The sequence below is a fragment of the Podarcis cretensis genome (assembly GCF_951804945.1).
Source record: "Podarcis cretensis genome assembly, chromosome: 1".
NCBI classification, from domain to species: domain Eukaryota; kingdom Metazoa; phylum Chordata; class Lepidosauria; order Squamata; family Lacertidae; genus Podarcis; species Podarcis cretensis.
The window spans coordinates 106,306,996-106,319,587 of NC_137170.1; the positions used below are offsets into that span (position 1 = coordinate 106,306,996).

Genomic DNA, 12,592 nt, shown 5'->3' on the forward strand with positions numbered 1-12,592 from the left:
GCACCTTCCATATGTTCTTCAAGGCATATCTGAATCTTCAGCGTAGGGGTAAGAAGTACATTTCCCTCCTGTTGGTTGCTGAGCCTGGAATGTTTATGCATTGCCAATAATTGTTGTCACTTAATCTGTTTTGAAAGTGCATAATGTATGGTCCAACGGGTGACAGATGAGACATCCTGAATACAGAGAGCCATCCATTCTTGCTGACATTTCAAGCTTGTTGCCAAAGTGACCTTCCCAGAGGCCGAAGCTAGACATGAAATACAGTTGAGTGCATATTTTCCCCTAAGACTTTCTTTAAAAAACAACAACACAGAAGTAGCTGTGAGTTTAATCAATGGAAAAGGTGGGAAGGGGTTGTTCACTCAACCATTTTTCCATCTCCCCAATTCTGTCGCTGGTTTCTTTTCCACCTTGAGGGAGATATATGGGTGAATATTGCTCGAACGCATAAAATAATTTCCAGCTCAATGTCATGTCCAGCTCTAACAGAACTTATATCCTATTAAAAACAATCATGCAGATAAAGTCTCTACTGTAGAGCACTGAGCTGAACACCTTTAAGATGAGACTAGTCATTTAATGAAGAGTTACAGCTGTCCTTAATGGTGTCATAGGCAGCATGGGGAAGGGTGCATAATTGTGCAGGAAAGTTGTCCCAGACAGGTAACTTCTCCCCTACTCACATCCCATTCCCAATAAGAAAAGGCACTTTCCCCATATAATTATAGCGGACTCGTAAACTGACAATTCACACAAGGTTGAAATCCCAAGATAAGAAGAGCATTGCTGGATCAGACCAAAAGCCTATCTAATCCAGTCTTTGATTCTCACAGGGGCCAGCATGTGCCCACTGGAAGCCCACAAGAACGATGGGAGCACAATGGCACTTTCCCTACTCATGTACTTCAGCAAGTGATATTCAAAAGCATACCACATTTCATAGGAAGAATTGGACACAACCATCACAACTACTAGCCACTGATAAGCCTTACCATCCATAAATAACACTAAGCATGCTAACGTGAAAGTTAACTCCATCAAAACAAGACACATTTCAAAGAGGACATAAGATGGGTATGTTGATGTGAAACATACCATTATCTGTCTTTCAGAGATCTAACTTGTGGAACAAAGTTTGTCCCCCTGCCAAAGTAGACTTTACCATCTCCATGCTCCCACCAAGTATTTTGCCCCCTCTTGTGCCTTCACTGGATGATGCATGCATCGCACATGACCTCCTTCATTCCAAGAGTGGGGAGTTGAAAATAGGTAGTTAAGGCAGAGATTTGCTGTAGGAAATTCCACATAAACACACATAGGATCATGCTTTAAGTCTTGGAATGCGGAACTTATGCCCCTCCATACATTGTTGGACTACAACTCTCATCCTCTCTTCCCACTGCTGATGTTGCTTGAGGCTGATGGAAGTTGTTGGTGTCAAACAACTGGAGGGGCACAGGTTCTCTGCCCCGGATATAAGTGATATAAATTTGTACCTTGGAATACAAGTATATATAAAAATTGGGAAATATCTGGGAAGCTGTAGGAAGAGATGGAGTCAGAATTCCTATTAAAGAAAGTATTGGGCTGTCCCCCAGTAGCAGGAGAGATGGGTCTTCTATAACACAAATATTCTAGCACTGTTATAGCAAATGCTACACTGTATGAGTGATAATTAAAATGGAAGCATATATATATACGTGTGTGTCTGTGTGTATGTTTGTGTGTTCATGAAATACATTGGCTGAACAGTGTTGTGTATGGGGCATAGCGCAGCTGAGATTCAGCTTGCAGTTTGATAACTCACTAGCATGCAGATCGCAAGAAGCAGGCAACCCACCACCTCAGAAGGAAATTGTCTGGTATCACTTAGACACCCAGAAGGACATGACACCAAAGCCCAAATCATTCATTAACCTTTGTGGCCCAATAGCTGCCAAAAAGTGAAAAAGTCCCACAGTATATTCCTTTAACTCCTATTTAAGGTTTGCTAAACACACCTCTGCTTTTAAACAAGCATGAATTAACATAAGCCTCCCTGGGTCTCGGTGTTGGTTCACTGGTCTAGAATTCAAGTTGTCCCAACAGGCACCCCTGGTGCTGTTTAAAATTTTGATCAGGCTGAATTATCCTGGGTGTCACACTCTCTAATCAACTATATGCTCCTTGCGATGCTGGCTGCTTTTCAGCATCAGTTTTGTATCTTGCATGGCTCAAAGCTAACTGTTCAGGCTCAAGCTATTGGCAGATAAGAAGAGTAATTACATTGTGTAGTTACCTCTTTAATGTGTAGAAAATCCTTAGCATCAAAAGAGATGGCAGTGCTTGGTACAGGAACATCTTCATCCAGTGCTCCACAGTAGCTCACATTAGTCTTAACGGCAAATGCTACAGGCTTTGACTAGGAAGAGAAACACAGTTCTGTAAAACAGGGGCAGGAATGAGAAAGTGACCAGTCATGCAAAGCCGATGGAACAAGGGAAAGGGGACTCCCTGAGTACCAGGAGACTCATGTTCTTTAAAGCAGAGGCAAAAGCTCAGATAACAAAGTTCCAAAGTGTTCTCCAACCAATGCTGGTTTGAGACATACACAGACAGCCAAAAATCCTCACACTGAGGCTGAATTTGTAGTGTGAGTATTGTACCGAATGAGACCATGTTTTACCCAAACAACGAAAAACTGAGCTTGCTTTCTGTTGCACAAGATTACTTGCATTTCAAAAAGAAACTGGCAAGCTAGCACATGGCTAGTTTAGTAGCTATTAGATAGTTTTGAAGGCTCCTGCTCCTTCCCCACTTTCAACTCTTCTTCTAGGTAATCAATAATATCTGGCACCCGAATGGCCATATATTTTTCTTGGTCCAGAATTCAGTTGCTTTAATTGTATGGCATCACAGCCTGACGGACCAAGGAACAGGAAGCTGTCTGGAATGTACAATGAGTTAATTTGCCCCCACATAAACTGAACCTATTTTATCTGGTGATTCCCCTCCTAGGTTTGCTGTATTTGCTTTCATCCCTAAACAAACTAGCTTTTAACTAGATATTAAATCACTCAGAAATTAAGTTTTCCGTCTCTAGGGCTGCCAAGGCAACAGCATACTGGATCAGGATCTATTTTTTAGTTTAATTTCAAATACATAAAGTGGGGGGAGGCAAAGCCTATAGGTGCAAGAAGTATCTTTTGACGAACTGGTTTTCACATGCCTTAACATATTTTGGCATCTGTGATCCTCCTCAGGGGAAGAGCACAGATGTTTGAAATTTGAATTAGAAAAACAGCTTGTCAAAAACAAAAAGCTCTTCTTGCCTCCTCGCCTATTCTTCATTTTTATGCTATGCGGTGTAGCCCTCCGTCTGGTTGCAGTTAATTTAAAATAGACCCTATAGCTGTAAAACTGCAAGAAAACTGCAAAAATATATTTCAGTAATTTGCACATTAATGCAGTTCCCCCTATATTTCCAACGGGGGTAAATACCAGGAATAGGGGGCTATTACCAGTTACATGTTCACAGTGGGCTGGTACAAAAATAGCATTTCCCACCCTGCATGACTGTGAAGAGAAGTTTGGAATCTTCCATGGCTGCTTTACAGCCCCTCCAGAAGACCTGCTAATTGAGCATTCATCCTGATCTGCATGCACAAAGCTGAAGTGGAAGTTAAATTATATCCTGTCTTTATTCAGCATTCGTCTTAATTTGGTTGCAGCAAGGTTATACTACAATAAACATTCTACCTGCATTCACCCTGATTAGCTTGCAGGGGTGTTTATTCTTCTTTCCATTAAGTCATTCATTCACCCCACACTTTTCACTGCATCCCCCCCCCCCCCAAGCTTCTTCTTTTAAGCATATTTGTTGTGCTACGGAGAAAGAGACCTTTAATCTCCTTTAACTGCACAAACCAGGACCAACTGCAATTAGTTTTAACTATGATCTGTTGAATCATAGTTAAGATCAACTATAGTTTAGGACTGGGATGCAATGCTAAACTAGGGTCAATCTAAAACGGACATGGGAATGTCTGATCTCGTCACAGTTGTGCCAAATAAGGGGTGAAGGAGAAAATGAGTCAGGGGCTCACTGCAGTTTGCCCTTGTTAACATTAAACAATCAGCATTATGTGTTCACCCTGCCGTTGGCTCCCCCACCCAGCGGGCGTCCGGCAGAGGAGGAAGCTGATCGGGCGCCTGGGATGACGCACCCAGGGGCAGGGCGAACTGTCCATAGGGGTGGGGTGAGCTGCCCATGGGGGCAGGGCGAGGGCAGGGCGAGCAGCCCTTAGGGGCAGGGTGCACCGCGGTGCCTCTGGAGTCTGCCTGCCTCCTCCCACTCAGCCGCCCTACAGCTGGGGGGGGAGGCGGCGGGTAGCACAGAGCCTGTGCACGCCCAAGCCACTGCGTCTCTCCCAGGAGAGACGCACGGCTCGGGTGCACTGCAGACCCCACAGTGAGTGCCGTCCGCCATTTTGTCACACACACCCCAGTGGTGACACTCGGGGCAGCCTGCTCCCACCGCACCTCCCTTCCCCCGCACCTGCTGGCATATCCTTTTTATGAGAGGGGTTGGGAAAGGGGGAAAAGAAGTTAAGGAAAGAAAGAGAAACACCTTTGCTCTTTCAAGCTGAATAGCCGCCTGCTGTTCTCTTTCCTGACGGATTGCTTCCCTGTCCTCTTCAAGAGATACATCAGAATCTGATGGTCTGCTTGTGTACGAATCTGCTGATCCCTAAAAAGAAAAGGACGCTATTAACAAAAATGATGGAGTTCCGAAAGATGCCAAATATGCAGGGGGGGGGGTAATCACCCAAGGTCATAGATTTATTTTTAAACACATTTGAGCTTTATGTTTTATTTACTATTTTGACCCCCCAAAAAACAAAAAAAACTTTGCAGATTTTTATTGCAACTGAGTGGCTTTTTTTACTGTTGTTTTCTTTCTCTTTTCAGGCAACAAATTCAAACACAGAAAATATATGTTTAAGAAATGGTGGGTCTTTGTTTTTGCTTTTTTGTGATTTTTCATATAAGCATCATAAATCAGGTAGCACTGCACACATCACAGCAACTTATTACAAGAGTGAAACCTTGTTAGGTAGTTTAGAATGGAAATCACCCTTCTCTTGAAAATGTAGTGTCAAATTTAATCAGAGCATAGCAGGAACCAATAAAATTCACTTCTCTGAGTAAATTGTATTATTTGTGTATTTCACATGCAGTGTAATCCAGTGCATGTTAGCTCAGTGAGGCTTATATCCTGTGAAGTGTGTTTAAGCACTGCAGTCAGACAGTAAGGGGACTCAGAAGTTTCCCTTTCTTCACTTGTGGCACCAAAATGTTTAGTCAAGTTGCTAACAATTTCGCAACCCACACTAACCAAAAACAACAACAAAAACCCCCCACCATTTGTAACAGCAGGTCACACTAAACCATGGTTTACCCCAACAGGAAAGAATCTAGGCAACAGCTTCAGCTTGCATGGTCCTCCTTCCTCCTCTAGCATAGCCACAAGAAGTTTGGAAGCTTTCACTTCTGGCTCAGACGTGAAAACCATCTATCAGAATTGGTCGATTTTAAGTATGATGCAAATAGCATGACTAGAATCCTCACAACATTGTTTCCCATCAGTTCTTTAAAATGTAATTGCTTGAGCCCTAAAATATGGTGCTTCTCGAGCTTATGCGTCAAATGTCTTACGTTTTTATGATGTTGTTAATGCTTTATTGCAAGTTTTTTTAAATATTTATTGTATTTGAAGGGTGAGGTATAAATACTCAGAATATTTTGATCCATAGCCACAATGGGTTCCTTTCACCTTGCTTAGTTCTTTTACTTTCAATGTATACAGCAAATTCCTTACACATATAGAATGGTAGCATTATTTCTACCTACTTCTTCTTCTTATTCTTCTTATTCTTCTTATTATTATTATTGGTGCTGCTGTACATCAAGAGTTACAATCCTGTTACCCAGAAACCGGCAATTCCAAAGAGGAATTGCATTTTTACAGCAAATTTCAAATCAAACATGACAGAAAAGAACGAAGTAGAAAATACACATTCTAAAAAAAGAAGATAATGACTCAACAGAGTTCATTTTAAAGAAGTCCATTTAAAACCACTCTTCTCACTGCTGTGATAAGCAGTGTTATATGTTTATTCCACAGCGAAGTAATCAAAATCCTTTTTTTAAAGCATGACGCTGACTAACTGGCATCCCTGAAGCTATGCAAAAGGAGAATATATATATATATATTAAAATGAGTCAGCAGCAGCAAACAGAACGTCCCGCAGCCAAATCACCCCTTGAAGCCTATTCAAGCAGGGTGTGTGAAAATAACCTCCAAGTAACTTTATGGGCCCCTCTAAGTAGGAATGCAGAAATCATGGACTCTTATATGCTTGTCCCTTGCACTGACAGCCAGGACGGCATATGGCAGCAACTCCAGAGCATGGCATAGAATCATAAAATCATAGAATCATAGAGTTGGAAGAGACCACAAGGGCCATCGAGTCCAACCCCCTGCCAAGCAGGAAACACCATCAGAGCACTCCTGACATATGGTTGTCAAGCCTCTGCTTAAAGACCTCCAAAGAAGGAGACTCCACCACACTCCTTGGCAGCAAATTCCACTGTCGAACGGCTCTTACTGTCAGGAAGTTCTTCCTAATGTTTAGGTGGAATCTTTTTTCTTGTAGTTTGGAACCATTGCTCCGTGTCCGTTTCTCTGGAGCAGCAGAAAACAACCTTTCTCCCTCCTCTATGTGACATCCTTTTATATATTTGAACATGGCTATCATATCACCCCTTAACCTTCTCTTCTCCAGGCTAAACATGCTCAGCTCCCTTAGCCGTTCCTCATAAGGCATCGTTTCCAGGCCTTTGGCCATTTTGGCTGCCCTCCTCTGGACACGTTCCAGTTTGTCAGTGTCCTTCTTGAACTGTGGTGCCCAGAACTGGACACAGTACTCCAGGTACTGTGATGGTGTTTAATGCCCGCTTGTTGCAGAATACACCCACAATGCTCTGGAGGAGCATCCATCCATATAGTGAGCCATCCTCAAACCTTGTGGTTCCCCTATGGAATGTAGCCACATCAAAGCAGTTTTCAGCAAGTGGAGCTGTAAGGTCTGAACTGGGCCTCAGACACAGGAGGAGCACGTAACACAATACACATCCAGTGAGTATACACTGCTTGTTGCCATAAGGTAATGTTTGATTGAACAAGATGTCACTGTGCATACCCTCAAAATAAGCATATGGTTTTTTAAAAGCCAATTCCTTCTCTCTCTCTCTATTAAGTATATCATACTCATTGTCTGAAGAAGTAAGAATAATAAAAAAGCATCATGCTGTAAAATAATTAGGCTTCCAAATACAGAATAGACATTTATGTATACGTAACAGAGCTCAGGAACTGTGAATATAGGGACCGAATGGGTTCCAAAGATAACAGCTGATTAATTAATGTCCATAAAGCACTTTGAAGATGTAGAGGCCTATAAAAATGCCAGAGATTACTGCTACTATTTTACAGGCTACCTACACTCAACAGCAGCCAAAAGAAAAATTATGGCCTGCGGACAATAAATCAAAGGGCATAATAAACACATACTATATATATATATTGTGCAGGAACAGTGGCTTTCTTCTTGGCTACTGCTACACTATTTGTACAATACTGCATTAGGAGCATACTGGAAGATTTCCCAAGTCAACCGTGGCCTCTGGATTCTACCTCCACCCTCTGCCCAATGCCTAATGCTTAATGCCTAATGCAGAGATTCTAAGTCACCAGAGAAAGGAACAGAGCTGTGTGCCTAGTTATAGGTCAAGTAATTGTGTCTCTCCGGTTCAGGCTTTTACTTGGAGCAAGAGAACTTACTAGACAACAGAGCAGCATTATCTTGTTCTGTGTCCTTATTCTCGCAAAATTGCTAAAGGCACTTTGAATATTACTTCTCTTTCCAAGAACAGGCAGGCCTCCCCAATCACAGTGTGTAATAAAGTCTGCAAGCTGCTAAAAGGTAAATCCGAGGCTTTAAAAATAATAACACTGGTCAACAACAAATTTGTTGTCTGCGTTTTTTCAGCTGATTTAGGACGAATCTGATGCGCTGAATCCAAAAATCACATTGGTTTTGCTCAATCAGGTCAAGTTTTTGAGCTATGGCCACATGTCGTTTTTTTACGTTTTTGTTCACATGTACGCTTGTGTGGAGCATTTTAGAAGAAGTTGGTGGGGGTAAAATGCCATGTCAAATACCGGTAATTGTTTTGATTGGAAATGATTATTTTAATGACAAGAAGTATTCAGGTCCGATAGTTCTGGGTGATTATGTCGAAAAGGGATCAGTTTGAAGTCATAAAGCCTTGAAATCTTCCATAAATTGGTGCGGCAAAGCGTAAAGTTATTTTGGTATTAAACTTGGTGACCAGGATAAAGCTTGTGTGCCACACATGATGTGCAAGGCATGCACCGAGACTCTACGTGGGTGGACCAATGGCAAGAGGAGTCTGAACTTTGGAATTCCCATGGTTTGGAGGGAGCCGACAAACCATGTCACTGACTGCTACTTCTGCGCTGTTGATGTGACTGGGATCAACAGAAAGAACCAGAGCAGCCTCAAGTATCCTGATCTTCAATCAGCACGTCGTCCTGTAGCTCATTGTGATGAAATTCCAGTGCCTATCTTTGGAGAACTTCCTGACATTAGTGATGAAGATGCCTCCAGTGTTGAAGGACATGAAGAAGAAGTGGTTCTTGAAGATGATGCTCCACATCCATTTTCCCAAAAGGAGTTGAATGATCTAGTTCGCGACCTCAGCTTGTCAAAGGACTCTGCCGAACTGTTGGCATCCAGAATGAAGGAAAAAAACCTCCTCTCCGACAGTGCTTGCATCAGCTTCTTCCGCAACAGGCATCAAGAGTACCTCCGTTTTTTCTCGGAAGAGAAGGACTTGGTGTACTGTGCAGATAGTGTGCAGCTTCTGCTCAAGCTTGGAGTGCCACAGTATGAACCCAAAGATTGGAGACTGTTCATTGACAGCAGCAAGCGATCACTGAAATGTGTTCTGCTACACAATGGCAACCAGTTTGCCTCTATACCCATGGCTCACTCGAGTACACTGAAGGAGAACTATGAAGCGGTGAAGTATGTGCTGGAGAAAATTGGTTATGATCAGCATAAGTGGTTTATTTGTGTTGACCTGAAGATGGTGAACTTTTTGTTGGGACAACAGTCTGGCTTCACCAAGTACCCATGTTTTCTGTGCATGTGGGATAGTAGGGACTGTGCTCAGCATTACACAAAGAAGGACTGGCCTGTGTGGGAGGAATTGGTGCCTTGCAAAGAAAGGAACGTCATCAACGACCCTCTGGTGGACAGAGACAGAATACTCTTCCCACCGCTGCGCATCAAGCTCGGCTTAATCAAGCAGTTCACCAAGGCTCTGGACAAGGATGGTGACTGCTTCACTTACTTGTGCCAGGCTTTTGCAGGATTGACCATGGAGAAGTTGAAAGCTGGCATCTTTGACAGTCCTCAGATCCGTCAGCTCATCAGAGATCCAGAGTTCGGAAACTCAATGAACGAAGTGGAAGGCATTTGTTCTGGTAGTGAAGAACTTTCTTGGCAACAATAAGGCCAGAAACTACGCAGAACTTGTCAACAACATGCTGACTGCTTTCAGAAACCTGGGCTGCAACATGAGCATCAAGATGCACTACCTATTTTCACATATGGACCGGTTTCCTGAGAACCTGGTTTCAATGAGTGACGAGCAGGGGGAGAGATTCCATCAGGACATGAAAGAGATGGAGACCAGGTATCAGGGTTGCTAGGACGCAGTCATGACGGCTGACTACTGTTGGACTCTGAAGAGAGACCTCCCTGCCGCTGAGCATTCCAGGAGTTCCAAGAAACGGAAGTTCAAGCCCTGAAGTTTGAAAAATGGTTAAGCAACATGCAATTTACGTGTACTTACCTTTATCAATGCCCACCATTCAGTTTACAGTAATCGATGTTTCTATCAGGTAATCAATATATGTTATTGGAAAAACATTTTTTTTCTCTTAAAAACATATTTAGGATGATATGTGTTGACAAAAATCAGCTGATAATGCCACAAAAATGTAATCGATTTTGTCACAAGATCTGATTTTTTTCAAATCAACATAACACAAAAACCTGACCTGATGGAGAGAAACGGATGCCATTTCCTGATTCAGCAGTGCAAAAATACCCTAAATCAGTTGTAGAATTCTAGACAACATTCAAAAAGTAAAAAATTGTTGCCCAGTGTAATCAGTCCAAGTAGTGAAAGCAACTGCTTTCTGAGATAACTTGCCAGTATGAGGCTTGGAATAACAACAACAACAACAACAACAACAACAACAACAACAACAACAACAACAATGAAAGAGTTCCACCTTTGAAAAGCCACAATACTCTGCCATGCCAACATTAACTCAAAGGTAGGATTTATACATTAAGGTCCAGCAGCTCCCTTTGTGACACTTACTGCACAACATACCGTACTCTGTTTTTCTAAAGCTTTGCCACCTGACTCTCAGTAGCAAATTAATGCATATAATTTTTAATTTTTTAATTATTGGGAGGCTTAAGCCTGATCAGATTCAAGATGCAAAAGAATAAAAATAAAAATCTGGGACCCTTCTGGAGGCGCCCATTTCTCCCAGTCCATTGCCACTGCAAGTGTTCATTTTGTCAAACAGACATTTCACACCTCTTCCCATAATATCGCCAACTCTCCAAACAGACAATCTGGCTTTCTCTTGCTGTGTTTAATCTCACCATCTGCGGAGAACACGTTTGAAAGAGTGGCAACTTCTTAAACAAAACGTGCAGAAGAACACTGCATCAACGACATGTAAGGACAAGGAAGTACCGCCATAAACTGGAGAAAAGAAAGATGTTTTTCCTACATTCCCGATGGACTAAGGGAGGAATTCAACATTGTGCTGTAACACACATTTAATCTGTTCAAACATTTGTGCTTGCCCAGTGGAACCAGCTCCCCTTTCCTCCCCCTGCACACTGTTCTGGGGGTTCATCCAATCCAATCCAATCCAATCCAATCCACAAAGAGCCAAGTTTCAGGGGCGGATGGGGGAAGCCCCATTACACTCGTGGAAGTTCTTGCACAGGTCTCTTTTAATTGGACCATCTAGGTGAATCTGGGTCATAGTTATATTTGTATACCTGAGACAGTATAGCAGCTCCATCCTTAATACCAGCTATATCCTGTGCTAATAATGCACTTGTTTTAATTTGTTTGTTCGTTGGTTTTTCTCAGAATTTCTGCTTTCGGAATTCTTACCTCCTCTCCCCCCCCAAAAGGAAACTTCAAAAAGTTAGAATGTTTCACGTCTCTTCCTAATAAGTTAACTAGACAAAAATCACACAACAAAATGTTTCACATTGCTGTGAAAAGGCAACGTCTTCTTTTTGCAAAAATCAGCTACTTGGTGTAGTCTCAAGAAGCACAGCATTTCTGAGATGCTGTGTCAGATACTAATCAAGAATACTGTGTCAGCTACATTACAGACCCCTGGGATGGGTGGAAATCAAAGACTTCTACCTCAATCAACCTGAAATGCAATAGTTTTGATTTCCACATTTTTGTGCAATCTTGCTTATTTTTCCAAATTTAACTGGTTGGAACTCCATGAAGTATGCATTTTAGGAAGACTCAAACTTGAGGCATCAAACTAAGTAACACCCCCTCCCCATATATATTTGCACCTTGGCCTTCCCTTTTTTCATAAATGTTCATCACAAATGACCACCTAAGCTGAATGACTTGCTGCCATCGTTATGAATTTGCAAACAGTGTTAGTGACAGCAAAACAGCATCCCTTCCTTTCTTGCAATCTGGCTCAAAGGGCAAACACAAGAGCAATCAACTTATTCCAAATGCTTTCTGTGATGACAATTTAATTCCAAGCTTGATGCAACTGCTGTCTCATTTACAAAATCTACCAAACAGTTTTTTGTCCAAATGCAGTTATTAGGCAGATACAGAAAATTCTGATGCAAACCAAGATGGGGGTACGGAGTAGAGGTAGGTAGGAAGGGACGAAGGAAGGAAGGTTGGTTGGTTCAGTGCAAAAAATAAAGCAAATATAGAAATGGTTGTTGTCATCTTCACCTATAAATTCAAAACCATTTTGGCTGGACTGCTGCAGAGTAATAATCATATATTAGAGCAGGCAAGCCTATTTTTGTGAACATAAAATTGTGCAATGTTTTGCAGAATCTCCTGTGGATTAATATGCTTTCCATTGGGAGGGAAGCAACACTGTGGCAGCAACCTCCACTCCTAGCTTACACACATTAATTAAAACATCAGAACAGAGCCTTTTCATGCATGCAGCTATACACAATGGAGAACCCTCTCCATGCAGTTGAGAACACTGTGATGAAGGCTCTCTTCAAGGGTGCCAGCTCCTGGGGGCAGAGGAACTTCCCCCCCCCAGAGGTTTTTAAGGAGGGGGCTGAGTCCCCTCGATATCCAGTGGTAATGTCAGCCCCTTCAAGCCAGTGCCAATGGCTTTCGTCATATG

General features: G+C 42.3%; 1 protein-coding gene across 3 annotated transcripts in view; it reads right to left on the reverse strand.

Annotated features, from left to right (window-relative positions):
* The window catches only part of CACNB4 (calcium voltage-gated channel auxiliary subunit beta 4), a 140,856-nt gene that overhangs the window by 29,501 nt on the left and 98,763 nt on the right, over positions 1-12,592 (reverse strand). For all 3 annotated transcript variants that reach the window (XR_013843156.1, XM_079993792.1, XM_079993793.1), the window contains 2 exons: positions 4,613-4,732; positions 2,282-2,404 (listed from right to left, as the gene is read on the reverse strand). Coding sequence is in view for 2 of the 3 variants with exons in the window: in XM_079993792.1 (XP_079849918.1) it covers positions 2,282-2,404; positions 4,613-4,732 (243 nt within the window). In the remaining variant the exon portion in view is untranslated. The remainder of the gene's footprint in view (positions 1-2,281; positions 2,405-4,612; positions 4,733-12,592) is intronic.